This window comes from Monodon monoceros, unplaced genomic scaffold (assembly GCF_005190385.1).
Source record: "Monodon monoceros isolate NGI ecotype Baffin Bay Population unplaced genomic scaffold, NGI_Narwhal_1 Super_Scaffold_7, whole genome shotgun sequence".
Lineage (NCBI taxonomy): Eukaryota > Metazoa > Chordata > Mammalia > Artiodactyla > Monodontidae > Monodon > Monodon monoceros.
The window spans coordinates 92,638,504-92,653,024 of record NW_021703784.1 but is presented as its reverse complement, the minus strand read 5'-3'; the positions used below and the strand labels follow the sequence as shown (position 1 = coordinate 92,653,024).

The 14,521-nt window shown below is 46.7% G+C and overlaps 1 protein-coding gene across 1 annotated transcript in view; it reads right to left on the bottom strand.

The window, feature by feature from the left end:
* The window catches only part of PRDM11 (PR/SET domain 11), a 48,802-nt gene that overhangs the window by 21,480 nt on the left and 12,801 nt on the right, over window positions 1-14,521 (bottom strand). The window contains exon 5 of the mRNA XM_029208501.1: window positions 1,382-1,449. Within this exon, the coding sequence (XP_029064334.1) occupies window positions 1,382-1,449 (68 nt within the window). The remainder of the gene's footprint in view (window positions 1-1,381; window positions 1,450-14,521) is intronic.

The following is a 14,521-nucleotide window of genomic DNA, read 5'->3' as shown; positions in this document are numbered from 1 at the left end:
GGCACCCAGTACAGGCTCTGACTCGCCACAGGTGCTCAGGAATGGGTGGTGAGTTGCATGTGCTAAGCTGACCTGCACCCGGCGGTCGGGGAGAAGAAGAGAGCAGAGGTGCCCATCCACCTTCTTGGAGCCACTTTCAGGGCATGGCTGACCTGATGCTGTGAAAGGGGGCTGAGGAGTGGGTGCCTGTCCCCACAGCACAAGGCTGGGGCCCGCCTGTCCCTCGGTGCCTCTGCTTCTGCACCTGTTAAATGACGATGAGGACAGTGGCCCCGACAAATAAGAGGGTGAATCCTTAAGTGCCCCGGACAGTGCAAGCTGCAGCCCACACATCAGCGGGCCTCGGGTGGGAGCCCATGTGGGCAGTGGGGCACCGGGGAAGGGGACTGGAGAGCTTACCACGGCCTCCCCACCTCAAACCAATTTCTCCTCATTTGCTTGGCACGTCTCAGGGTTTATTTAAATCCAGCAATCTCCCTCTTAGCGAGGCCCTAACTGCCCTCCCTCCAAGCACAATCTCTCCTCGACCTCCCAGCCCCCAGCCCCCAGCCCCACGGGGCACAGGGCTGCACAAACACCGACAGTGGGCCTGATCCACGGCGCGGTTCTGCCCCTGGGTCCAGCCCTCTGAGGCCTCCCTTCCCTCCCAACCCAGCTCCTAACCCCCGTCACAGCTCCTGAATCCCAGAGAGAGGCCACCAAGGAGATGATGAGGCAAGCCCGACCTCCCACACTGCTGGCTGACCCCACCAGGCAGGGCCCCCCAGCACACCACACAGGCCAGCAGCACAGAACCCAAAGGAGTGCCCTCGGTCCCGAGCTCAGCTCGGCCGCCTCTGGGTGACCCTGGACCAGTCCCCTGCTCTCTCTGGCTGGCCGTGAAGGATTCTTCTGGCACAAACTTCTGTCCCAAGCAATGGACACAACCAGTCTAGCAATCGAAAACTGAGCTAGAGACTGTGCCCTTTTCTCTGGGGGGCTTTTAAACGGTGGCTGGGGGCTGCACTGGGATGATTCCTGCACCCCTCCAGCCGGAGTCTGCCTGTGAGAGGTGTCATAGTCCTGTGGCAGGGACACGTTCCCCCCCACCCCTGCCATGGGAATGCTGTCAGGAGCCTGGGGCCTAGGGCCTCCAGAAACACTGACAAGGGTGTCCCAGTAAATGACTGGTCTGGCCACAGGCCTCCTCCACAGCCCCCTGAGAGAGCCTGTGGGAGCTGGAGGGTTGGTCCCCCAGAGCTAGACACGTCCCTGCAAAGAGCAGTCCCGGGGCCTCAGGGACCTCTACCACTGGAGACCCTAAAGGCCCAACATGCTCCCTTGGCCTCCTTTCCAGAGTTCGGGCAAGGCTCCCGGGAAATCAGCAGACAGCAGGACTCACCTCATCCAGTTGGCTTTAGTCTCATCTGACCCATCAATGGACTTGTAGCGGTTGTTCTTGTCCACAATCTGGAAGACAGAGAGAGAGTCTAGAATGGGCATCCTCGAGGGGGCTCTCGTGTCTCTGGACTCCTCTCCAGACCAGGGCCCAAGGACACCACACAGAACCTTCCCGTGCTCTCCCACTGCAATGCCCCCACCGCTGCAGGACTGACCCCTGAGCTGCGGCAGGAATCCCATCTCCCACCTCTATCTTGATGGAATACCCGGCAACATGGCCAACAAGTGGCATTTCCAATAGCATCATGTTGCCCCAACAGCTAAATTCAGTCCTTCCCCTCTCTCTATGGTTTCTGTGGGAGACAGAGGCTGGCACTGGGTGACTAGGCATATGTGATCTCGGAGGGCTTCTCCTCTCCCCAGTCTCCAAATGTTCAAGAGCCTCAGGGTTTGCGATGGGCCCCTTCATCTTCTATAAAATTGTCTTTATTTCATCATCACTTTCGCATCAGAGCTCAGCTGGATATGGAATTCTAGACAGATGAACTTTATTTTCTTCCAACAAATAAAGACTACCAAAAAGGCTGCCATAGGCGCTTAAGCAACCTACTGTTAGTCTAGTGTTGTTCTTTCATGCATAATCTGTCTATAGCAAATTTTAAGACTTCCCCTGTATTCTTGATTTTCTGCAGTTTCACTATGTGGTTTTGAAATGGAGATTTACTTTTTAAAATTCTCCTCATTACTGGCCAAGCACATTACTTGATAAGGACTTATTTCAATTCTGGGAAATTCTGAGCTATTGTGCTTTTGAGTACAGCTTCTCAGTCATTTTCTCCAGTCTCTTCCAGCAGAATTTCTATTAAACAGATATGGTAGGAGCCCAATCTATTCTCCATGTCTTACAACTGCTCTTTCATAATTTTCCCTCTTTATCTTCCTGGGTGATGCTCTCAGAACATTTCTCAGAACTCTCTTCCAATTCACTCATTCTCTCTTTGACTTTGTCTGGTCCAGAGTTTATCTGTCTGCTGAGGCTTTTCCTTTCTTTCTGGCCTTCCTTTTTATTTTATTTTTTCCTTCCATTTTAAAATGACTACTTTTAATGCAATCAATATTTTTCATTCCCAGGATTTTCAATTGGTTCTTTTTCATACCCATTTTTTCTTATTCTGCCTCTTTTTTGTTTCATAATGTTGTGTTCCTTCTTCTTCTAACAGCTTTATTGAAGTATAATTAACATATAATATAACATTTGATAAATTTTGACAAATGTATATATCACAATCAAGATAACAAACATATCCATCACCCCTAAGAACTTCTTCAGGGCCCCTGTAATCCCTCCCTCCTGCTTCTCTCCACATCTCCCTTTCCCAGTCCACAGGCAAATAGTAAGCTACTTTCTGTCACCATAAATTACTTTGCAGTTTTCAAGACTTTACACAAGTAGAATCAAACGGAAGGCATGTCTACCTTCACTCAGCACAATTATTTTGAGATTTGTTCCTACTGATGTGTGTATCAGAGTTTATTTCTCTGTATTGGTGAGTAGTATTCCACTGTTTGGATGTGCCACTATTTTTTTTTTTTAATCTCCTTATTGATGGACATTTGGGTTGTGTCTAGTTTTTGGCCATTACAAATAAAGCTGCTAAGAGACATCACTAATAAATCTTTGTATAGACACATATGCTTTAATTGCTCTTAGGCAAATAATTAGTAGTGGAATTGCTGGGACACACGGTAAGAATATGTCTAACTTTTAAGAAACTGCTAAACTGTTTTCCAAAGTGGTTGCACCATTTTACATGCCCACCAGCTGTGTGCGGGATTTCCAGTTGACTCACATCCTCACATACTTGGTATGAACAGGCTTTTTCATTTTAGCCATTTTGATGGGTACGAAGCAGTATCTCATTGTGGTTTTAATGTGCATTTCTCTGATGACTAATGATACTGAATATCTTTTTGTGCACTCATTTGTCAGCTGCATTGTCTTCTCTGGTGAAGGGTCTATTCAAATCTTTGGCCCATTTTTTAAATAGTGGGGTTTTTTCTTACTGTTGAGTTTTGGGAGTTTTTAAAAAATATATTTTGGATACAAGTCCTTTATCAGGCATATGTCTTACAAATATTTTCTCCTAGTCTATGGCTTGTTTATTCACTCTTTTGGTGGTGTCTTTCTAAGAGCAGAGGCTTTAAATTCAAACAAACAAATAAAAACTCACTGTCTTTTTCTTCTTAATGGATGTTATCCTTACTTTATTTCTTTGAAGATCCTAAGGCTGTGAGTGTTAATTATCTATTATCCCTTTCATCCACAGTAACAGAACCCCTGGATTATAACCGAATACCTGGCTACCTGTAATAACAGAATACATTTCTTGGCTTCTCCTTTGGCTAAGTTCTGGCCAATAGAACGTAGGTGGAAGTGTCATGTGTCATCTTCCTGAAAACATCTTTAAAATACAGCTGATAGGGCTTCCCTGGTGGCGCAGTGGTTGAGAGTCTGCCTGCCAATGCAGGGGACACGGGTTTGAGCCCTGGTCTGGGAAGATCCCGCATGCCGTGGAGCGACTAGCCCCGTGAGCCACAATTACCGAGCCTGCGCGTCTGGAGCCTGTGCTCCGCAACAAGAGAGGCCGCGATAGTGAGAGGCCCGCGCACCGCAATGAGGAGTGGCCCCCACTTGCCGCAACTAGAGAAAGCCCTCGCACAGAAATGAAGAGCCAACGCAGCCATAAATAAATAAATAAATAAATAAATAAAATTTTTTTAAAAAGGCAAAATTCCTTAAAAAAAAAATACAGCTGATATATGCGCTTCTACTATCCTGCTGCCTGGAATGCAGATGTAATGGCTGGAGCTCTAGCTATCAACTTGGACTATGAGGCTATAATCCAAGCATTGAGACAGTGATTAGCTGGATCAAGCTTGATTCCTGAGGACTTAATACAGGCTCAGAAGGTATTCATAGAAGAAAACTTAATTCCTGTTTTGCTCGAGCCACTGTTATTTTGAATCTCAGTGACTCACAGTCAAACCTACTCCTGATTCAGATCTTAGTTATTTTAAATTCATTTTCAGAATATGCTACTATTTTTATTTTAATTAGAGTGAATTCATTTGTCATTGTTTTTGAAGGCTGTCTTTGTAACATTAGTTTTCTTCATTAGTTCTGGAGGTTTGGTCCAGAGGCTCATCTTGAGTAGGAGTTTGTCTGCCTACCTCTTGCTTTTTCTCATTTGAAGCAGTCAACCTGGCTCCCCTTTCCACCTCACCTGGGGCACTTCTATTTCATAGTACCCTACAGGAGCTAAAACTGACTGCACTAGACTAGAGCCCTACGGGCCTTTGTTTTCAGTTCTGCGATCACTTCATGTTTCTCTCCTTCTCTCTCTCTCTCATTTTTTTTCTTTTTCTTCTCTTTTTTTTTTGGCTGGGGCTCAAACTGTGAACCCTCAGTCCATCTGAATTGTAAGCCCTCATGCCCCCTCCACACACATCTTCTTTACCTATACTTTCTCTGGACATTCACATCCATTTCCACACTCTCAATCTGTTCATTACTCACAGATTTTCATCTCAAGCCCCAGGTGTGAATACCTGATTTCCCATGTGACACTCCCCCTTGGATATCTCACTGGCTGCTCAAACTCACCTCAGGCTCCACCCACAAGCCTGTTCCTCTCATTTTCCCCATCACAGTATTTGAAACCACCATCCACTCAGGTTTCAGAAAGTCATCCCTACCAAACCCCAGTGAATTGTAACACTTGAAATGAATGAACTGTACAGTATGTGAATTATATCTCCATAGAGCTGCTAAAAAAAAAAAAAAGGAAAGTCATCCTTCATGCCTCCCTCTTTTTTAAATTTTATTGAAGTATAGTTGATTTACAATGTTGTGTTAGTTTCTGCTGTACAGCAAAGTGATTCAGTTATACATACATATATTCTTTTTCATATTCTTTTCCATTATGGTTTATCACAGGAGACTGAATATAGTTCCCTGTAATATACAGTAGGACCTTGTTGTTTATCCATCCTATATATAATAGTCTGCATCTGCTAATCCCAAACTCCCAATCCTTCCCTCCCCCACCTCCCCTCCCCCTTGGCAACCACAAGTCTGTTCTCTATAGCTGTGAGTCTGTTTTTGTTTTGTAGGTATGTGCGTTTGTGTCGTTTTTTTAGATTCCACATATAAGTGATATCATATGGTATTTGTCTTTCTCTTTCTGACTTACTTTGCTTAGTATCATAATCTCCATCCATTTTGCTGCAAATAGCATTATTTCATTCTTTTTTATGGCTGAGTAATATTCCATTGTGTACATGTACCACATCTTCTCTCTCCATTCATCCGTCGATGAACATTTAGGTTGCTTCCATGTCTTGGCTATTGCAAATAGTGCTGCTGTGAACATAGGGGTCATGCCCCCCTCTCTTGATCCCCACATATCTAATCCCTCAGCAAGTCCTCCAAACCAAATTTCAAAACTGCTCCTGTCTCCACTGCTTCCTGCCATCATCAGCTCTCCTCCAGACAACTACAAGAGGTCCCTACTAACCTCCCTGATGCCATTTTTAACTCTCCACTGATTCTCCTCAAAGCAGCCAGAGGAACCCATTAATGTAAATTAGATCATGTCACCCACCAGCTCCAGAAGGCATACACTGTACTTACAATAAAATTCATACTTAGGTTCACTGCCTTGAAGGCTTGTACGACCTGGTCCCTGCCTACCTCCCAACTTCTCTCAGGCCTCTCTCTCCCCCTTCACTTTTCTGCAGCCACAATGCTGTAAGAGTGAGACATCATGCTGCCTGCCACCTCTTTTCCCCACTCTTAAAAAAAATGATATTCATGAAATATCTCAAGCATTCAGAAATTATAAAGAGTAATGTAACTGACCACCTTGTACCCATCAGTGAGAGCCAAAAACAATGACCACCAGCCATTTCTGTCCCGGACCTCTGTCTCCTCTTGCTTCAGGAAAATACACAGATGTTGTTGAAGACCATCTCTGCCTCCAATTCATTCTCTTTCCCACCCTCTCTCCGTCCTGAAGCTGGAACGGAACCTTCTCAATTTCACTATACAAGGATTTCTTCTAAAAACAACGTACAGAACCATTTTGCATGTTTGTACAGTTTACAGAAATGACACCCAATTGAAGGTATTATCACTTTGGCAACGTTTTCTAAGTTTCACACGGCTGGTCCCTTCCTATCTTTTGGGTCTCGGCTTCTGTCACTTCCTCAGAAGAAGGTTTTCTTGACCTGAGCCTCAGGTAGGTTCTCCCCTTCCACACCCTGACCTCCACATGCCTCTCTCAGTATTATCTCTATAACACTGTCCTGTTGCTTCCTGTTAGAGACCCAATTGCAGGGTTTATCTACTTGCCAATGTGGTAACTGACTGCCTTCTCTTTAGACCATAAGCTGGTGACGGCCAAGTGCACGGCTATCTGCTCATGACAGTGGCCTGGCCCCGGTTCCTAACACGGGGCACGGCACACGGTAGAATACTGGTTGAATGAATGAAGGATTGGATGAAGAGCCAAAGTATATACTGTTAATACTTGAGTATAAAGGAAATGAGTGGCGTGCTGGAGCTGGCTCGTACTGGCTAACGAGCGCCGAGTGCACAGTTTTCCAGAATCTCATGAACCAGTTGTGAAACGCAGCCATCATTAAACATTAAATTATATAAACTTACAATTCAATACATTCTATTTTTACAAAGGTAATCTATACCCAAAGTTTCCTGATTATTTTACTATATTTTACGATATCAATGTTCTCGAGGGTATTGGCATCTACCGTATCCGCATGGTAGAAATACTATAGAATAACTGTCATGATATATCTCTTCCCAGCTACTCATTTAATGCCTTCATGTTGGCAGCTTGAAACCAGCCATGCTGGGAGCCTTGACATCAAGAAAACTGGCACATGTATCCTGCAGTACAACCATCAGGCAGCAGCAGGCTGGTAAATATTTGCTAGCACATCACTCCGTATGTTTGTACGTGCATAGACAGCCTGGGAGATGCGTGTCAAACTCTCACCTCTGGTTACCTCTAGAGGGGAGGGCAGAGGGAAGGAGGATGAAGCTTTTGCTCTGTTTGTCTAGCTACAAGACTATACTGTCTCCGTGGCTTAAAACTCTCAGACAAAAAAAGAGAAAACATGCAGCTCAGGCTTCCCCTCCCCTGGCAATCTCCCCAGATGACACCCCAGTCTACAGGGACCTTCCCCTGGAATCTCAGGGAACCCTGTGCTTTATCATAATACTAATCACGCTTCATTATCATTTCCAGGTTGCTCCTTTCTCTCCGCGGGGAAAAGAGAAGCATCTGTAGGTCCCGCAGCCAGTAGCAAGAGCACCTAGTGGGTAGTGAGAGTCACGGAGCCCGAGGAATCGGCCAGAGTCTCAGCGTCACCACTGACAAGCTGAGTGGTCTTGGGCAAGTGACTTCCCTGGTCAGGCTTCAGTTTCCTCCCCTGTAAAAAGGGGTAAAAACCAACCTTGCAGCACTGCCATAATGACTGATTTGGAGGCACTCCATAAGAGGTCTCTATTAGCACTGTGATCGTCATGGTGATTATTAAAGGGACCAAATGTTCGTTATGATTAATTCTGGGTGGTAGGGGTCAACAGTAGTTGTAATCAGACTTTTTGCAGCTTCAGCTGGGCCGAGAGGCCTGAGTGGGAGCCGTGAGGGACACAGGAGCTGCCTAAGGTCTCTGTTGCTGGCTTCAGATCCCCCTAAGATCTCCAGGTTTGCTGAGGGATGTTTCTTGGCTTATCGTCCCTGTCAGTCAGGATTTTCTCCAGTCGAGCATTCATTCATTCAGCAAATATCACCAAGGGAGCAGCTACAGCGACAGGCTCTGGGGATAAAATGGTGATCTGGGAAGACAATGTCTTTGCTCTCACAAAACTCACAGTCCAGGGGATGCAGAAGAGAGGCCACTGTGCTGTCGCGTGGTCAGCAGTGTGGTGGGGAATTCTGTGGAACACGGGAGCGCAGAGCTGGAGCCCTGTACCTGGTGGTCAGTGGAGGACTTTCTCAGAGGGTGTGGGATCTAAGCTGCAGTCTTGGAGAAGAAGAGGGCGAGGGGGTTCTAGGTGGAGGAAGCAGGGGCGCGCAGGATCACAGAGGGTATTTAGAGCACATCACATGTTACTCATTAGCCCTGCCATCCGAGTAGACAGCGGGCTGTGGGCCTCAAGTCCTGCGACTGAGATGGTCCACGAAGACCCGGTCAGGGCCAGATGCTCGGGACCAAGCCCAAGAACACTGGTTTCCCAGCATCCTCCTTTGCCTCATCCTTCAAGGTCGATTCCTTGGCCCTTCTGAACCCAGCACTTCCTGGACCAGCCCAGACTCTGAACACTGTGATGTGAGAAGGACTTTGATAACCTGGGCCTGACCAGAGAAGGACGACCTGCATGGTAAGAGGGTCCCTTAGACTGGAGAAGAAGAGGCTAGAGAAAGCAGATCCATCATCAAATGTGGGAAGGACCACAATGTGGGGGAGGGCAGGCACAACCAGGACCACTTAGAGGACACAGGCCTGAACTCGGCGCGAGGGATATGCATGCAGAACGGTCCTAAGATACATGTTCTAACATGCAGAACCGTCCTGCAATGGAACAAGAAGCCTTGTGAGGTGGTGAGGTTCTTGTTACTGGGAGTATTTAAGCAGTAGCAGGATGACTCGTTGTCAGGGAAGCGGAAGAAAGAATTTCCCCACTGAGTGGAAGTCTGTCCTAAATGACGTATAAAATTCTGTCTAAGAATTTTATGATGCTATGTGGACAGATCCTCAGAAAATAATATAAAAAAACATAAGGTTTGGCTCCCTGGGTCAAGCATGGGTCCATGTGGACTAGAACACTATTTCTGACCATGGTAATAATTAACAGAGACATCAATAATAAAACATCACCCGCTGCCATTGATGGAGCAATTTTACTGCGCCAAGTACTCTGATCTCACGAATTCTCACAACTCTGTGAAGGTAGCTACAACTATTGTCTCCATTTTACAGACTAGGAAACTGAGGTTCAGACCCAGTAGGCAACTTGCCTGAGACCACAAAGGAAATGTGTGGGGCAGCTAGAGTTTAGACTCTGCAGGTACAGCCCTTGCTCTTAAGCGCTCTGCAGAGTGATGGATGTCACCCCAGGCTCCCCCGAATGACCTCATCCGAATCAACGAGGATCGTGTCCTGGGGCCCTCTCCGGTGGACTTCCAGCTTTGCTGCTGGTTTGAGCAAATCATTATCTTTCGCATACCGATGCGAAGGTCGGCATTTTAACAGGGAGGAACATTCTGCTTTGCGGCAGAACGTCTGCCACAATCGAGGATTCACTGTTGGACTCCTCTAAATGGTGCCATAACCAGGTGCTGGCAAGACTGGATTTTTAAAAACCTGATTTGCCTGCAACTTTCCAGGAACCCAATGAATCCATAAAACGTTCTGATTTTCAGCTCTGCAACTCCTCGTAGAGCAAAGCGGTTACAAAAACGATCTGTGAAGCCACTGACAGTTGACAAAGCTCTTTCACATGTCTCAGATGCTCCTCCCAGAAGCCCAGGAGGCAGGCGGCATCACCTCAGTCCCGGGCCACTTCCCCAGGCTGGCTAGCTGAAACGTAGAGAGATAAAGAGGCCGGCCTGAACTTGAACTTGAACTCTGGCTCCTGCTATGCCCAGAAACACGGAATGAAGAACGCTTAAATTGAAAGGGGGCCTCTGAGATTATTCAGGGCCTGGGATCCTAACTTGGTGTCTATGGATGGACTTCGGCCAGGAGAATGGGGGGCAGTCCCTTAAAATGTGCATAGCATTTTATGAATATATATGAGTATAACCTCCTAGGTATATGAGTATAACCCCCTAGGTATACGAGTACAACCCCCTAGGTATATGAGTATATGAGTATAACCCCCTAGGCATATGAGTATATGAGCATACGAGTATAACCCCCTAGGTGACTCACGAAGGCTCAAGAACCATGATCTAACGCAGCCCCACACCTCCCGCACCACCATTTAACCGACGATGGAATTAGTACAGTCAGCGCTATGTATCTGCGGGTTCCACACCCACGGATTCAACCAACCAAGGATCAAAACTATTTTTAAAGCTTTTTTCCAGAAGTTCCAAAAAGCAAAATTTAAATTTGCCACACACCAGAAACTATTTACATAGCATTTACAACAATTTACATAGCATTTACATTGTATTAGGTATTATAAGTATTCTAGAGATGATTTAAAATAGGAGGATATGTGTAGGTCATATGCAAACACTGCACCATTTTATAGAAGGGACTTGAGCACCCATGGATTTGGGTATCCATGGAGGCCCCTGGAACCAATCCCCGCCGATTCTGAGGGACAACTGTACGTACTTCCTTTCCTTATTCTATTTATCAAATTTCAAAAAGGCCCTGGAGACCTGGTAAATGAGGCATGTTTACATACAATCCCAAATTCCGCATCCAGGTTTTACAACTGTAATTTCACTCATCACCCCCAGCCGGTCCTGAAACCCACGTGAAGCTAACTGGAGATAACACGGCTGCAACGTGCTCATCACCTACTACACACCAGGCACGCGACAAGCATGAATAATAGCAACTCATGGGGTACGTTCCATTAGATTGTGCACCCTCATTTGATGGATAAGAAAACTAGAGCTCAGAGAAAACGGTGACCAGCCCCAAAACACGCTTCTTTCAAGTGGGAGGAACGTGAGTCCAGAGCCCTGTCACCAATGCAGACAGCTCTTCCTTTCCCAAGTCCCTCTGCTCTGTCTGGAAAAGGCACCCGCAGAAACGACCACCCTCTACCCTGAACACACTCAGCCTCACTCTCCTTGGTAATAAATCTGGCTGTTGGTGAAACTGATGAAATGAGCCCTTGGACCAGGACCTGTGGAGCGGGGTCAGGAAACTGGCCTGAATCCTGTCTCTTCATTATGCCTGACATGAGGGTCTTGGGGCAAGGGTGGGGGAGATAGCCAGGAGAATGTGCCCATCTGGGAGGCAGCAAAAATGCAAATAAGAATGGGCATGCTGTCAGAGAGAAATTAGCGAGCAACAAACTTTATACATCATGCTACAGACCTGAAAGTTCTTCCTGGTTAACAAGGCAGAGGGAGGTGGTGACAGAGGCAGAGGGAGGTGGTGACAGGGCGGGTGTGAAACTCACCCCGTGGGGTTATTCAGAACACAACCTGTACACCCATCATGGGCAACTCTCCCTAATAACCAGCGAAATGGACAAGAGACAGAAAAAAGCAGAGAAAAAACCCAAAGGCCCACAAGGAGATATTGCTTCACACCTACTAGGATGGTTAGAATCAAAAAGGCAGGTAACGGGGCTTCCCTGGTGGCGCAGTGGTTGAGAGTCCGCCTGCCGATGCAGGGGACACGGGTTCGTGCCCCGGTCTGGGAAGATCCCACATGCCGCGGAGCGGCTGGGCCTGTGAGCCATGGCCGCTGAGCCTGCGCGTCCGGAGCCTGTGCTCCGCAACGGGAGAGGCCACAGCAGTGAGAGGCCCGCGTACCGCAAAAAAAAAAGAAAAAAAAAAGGCAGGTAACAGTAAATGTTGGAAATCAGAAGAGAGAAATCAGAGCCCTCATATACTGTTGGTGGGAATGTAAAACGGTCCAGTCACTCCGGAAACAGTCTGGCAGCTCCTCAAACAATAAAACATAGAGTTACCATATGACCCAACAGTTCCATTCTGAAGCACGGACACAAGAGATGGGAAAACATATGTCTACACAGAAACTTGTACACAAGTGTTTACAGCAGCATTATTCATAATAGCCAAAAGGTGGAGACAACCTAACTGCCCACGCAAGAATGCACAGATAAACAAAATGTGGTATATCCACACAGTAGAATATTATTCGGCCATAGAAAGGAATGATACCTGTCACAACGCGGACACACACCTTGAAAACGTTAAGCCACGTGAAAGAAGCTGGTCACAGAAGACCACATAGTATATGATTGATTTCGTTCACATGAAAAGTCCAGAATAGGGAAATCGATAGAGACAAAGAGTAGAGGAGTGGATGCCTAGGGCTGGAAGGGAAAGAAGGGAAGAGGCGGGTAACAGCTAAAGGATGGAGTTACTTCTTGAGGTGATGAAAATGTACTAAAACCGACTGTGGTGATGCTGCACATAGCTGGGCACATACTAAAGACCATTGAATGACACGCTTTAAATGGGTGAATCGTATGGGACATGACTTCCATCTCAATAAAGCAGTTAAAAATATCTGCCAAATCTTCATCAACAGCAATCAGACAAGGAAAAGGAAACGACCTTATGTCACTGGCTTGAAAAGCCTTCCCCAGAGAAAAGGGTGTGTCGGTGGCAGTGGGAAGACCGACAGATGTCACGTGGGCATCTAGACAGTCACATTCGGGGTTGGAGATTAGGAGCTCAAGCTTTGGTTCGGAGACCTGCTTCCACACTGCATGGCCTCAGACAAGTAACCTGGCCCTTTAAGCCCCAGTTTCCCAGTCTGTAAAAGGGGGATGATAATACCTATCCCATAGAACGGTTGTGAGGATACAAGAATTAAGACACACAAATCCTTCAGTGCCCAACGAACAACAGCAATTGTTGTTGCTATTATTATGATGCTTGCCCACCAACCCTAACTAGCATTTGCTGAGGACCCACCGGGGTTTAAGTGGTGCTGAATTTGGCTCTGGGGGTATAAATCAGACAAGACTTCTCCTGGAGGAATTTTCAAACACCAGGAAACCCCCAAACCCCTGTTATTAAAGCCAGAAAGTTCACTAGAGATGAGTGTTTCTCAAAGTCGGGTCTTTGGACATGTTCTCAAGATCCAAAAGTTCTCAGAATGTTTAATTCAATGTTTTCCTTAAAAAAAAAAAAATCAATACATGGGAATCCCCGTGAGATTTCTGCCCCACAAGGGTACTGTGCTTGTGGAAACTCCCTGGTGGTCCAGTGGTTAAAACTCCACGCTTCCACCGCAGGGGGCCTGGGTTAGATCCCTGATCTGGGAACGAAGATCCCGCAAGCCCTATAGCGCAGCCAAAAAAAAATTAAAAAAAGAGTATTGTGCTTGTGACTGAGTTGGCACCCGTGGTAGACTGAATTCTTGGCGCAGCTCTCGCCCCTCCCTATCACCCTGGCCGTGTGACTCCGCACTAGACTCTGTCTTACAGGTGGCCCATACTTCTTCACTCCTTGACCTTGGGTTCAGCCACGTGACTTATTTGGCCAATGGGGTGTTAACACGCATGATGCAGACACGGGCTTGAAACGTGCTTGTGAGGGTGGGCTTGCCTCCGGGATGAGAAGAGCTTCCCCAGGGAGCCTCTGCTTCTTCAGTCTGGGCCCAGAACAGACACACTTGGAGCAGACTTGGCCCCCGGTGAGCAGCCAAGCCCAACTAAACCAGCCCAACCGCAGGGAACCAGTGGACACACCAGAATCAATGAGGATCTGCAATCAACCAGCAGATACCCCAGCAGGGCTCAATGATTGTTGTTCTATACGCCAGGGGTCAGCAAACCAGGGCCTGCAGGCTTAATCCAGCAACCCCCAACTGTTTTGTACAGCCCACCAGCTAAGAATGGTTTGTACATTTCTAAATGGTTGAAAATAAATCAAAAGAAGACTATTTCATCATGTGAAAATTACGCGGAATTCACATTTCAGTCTCCATAAACAAAGTCTTACTAGAACGCACACACCTCCGGCTGCTCTCACACTGCAATGGCAGGATTGAGTAGTGTGACAGACACTGTATGGGCCACAAAGTCTAAAATACTTACTATCTGGCCTCTTAACACAAAAAGTTTACAGAGCTCCATTCTATTCCACTGCTTGTCCCATCGTAACAGCTGGCTGTACAACACCAATTGTGACTACTTGCCATGAGCCGATGAAAAAAGAACAGATACCAAGTTTAATATGTAAATGATGCATTCTGGCAAAGACTAAGAAACATCGCAGCAGTTGCATTAATGAAAGATTTCCCAGTGTTTTAAATAGAGACAAACAAAGAAAAGTGTCACGTGGCACACAAAAGCACAGGCATGCCAAATGCGGAAGAA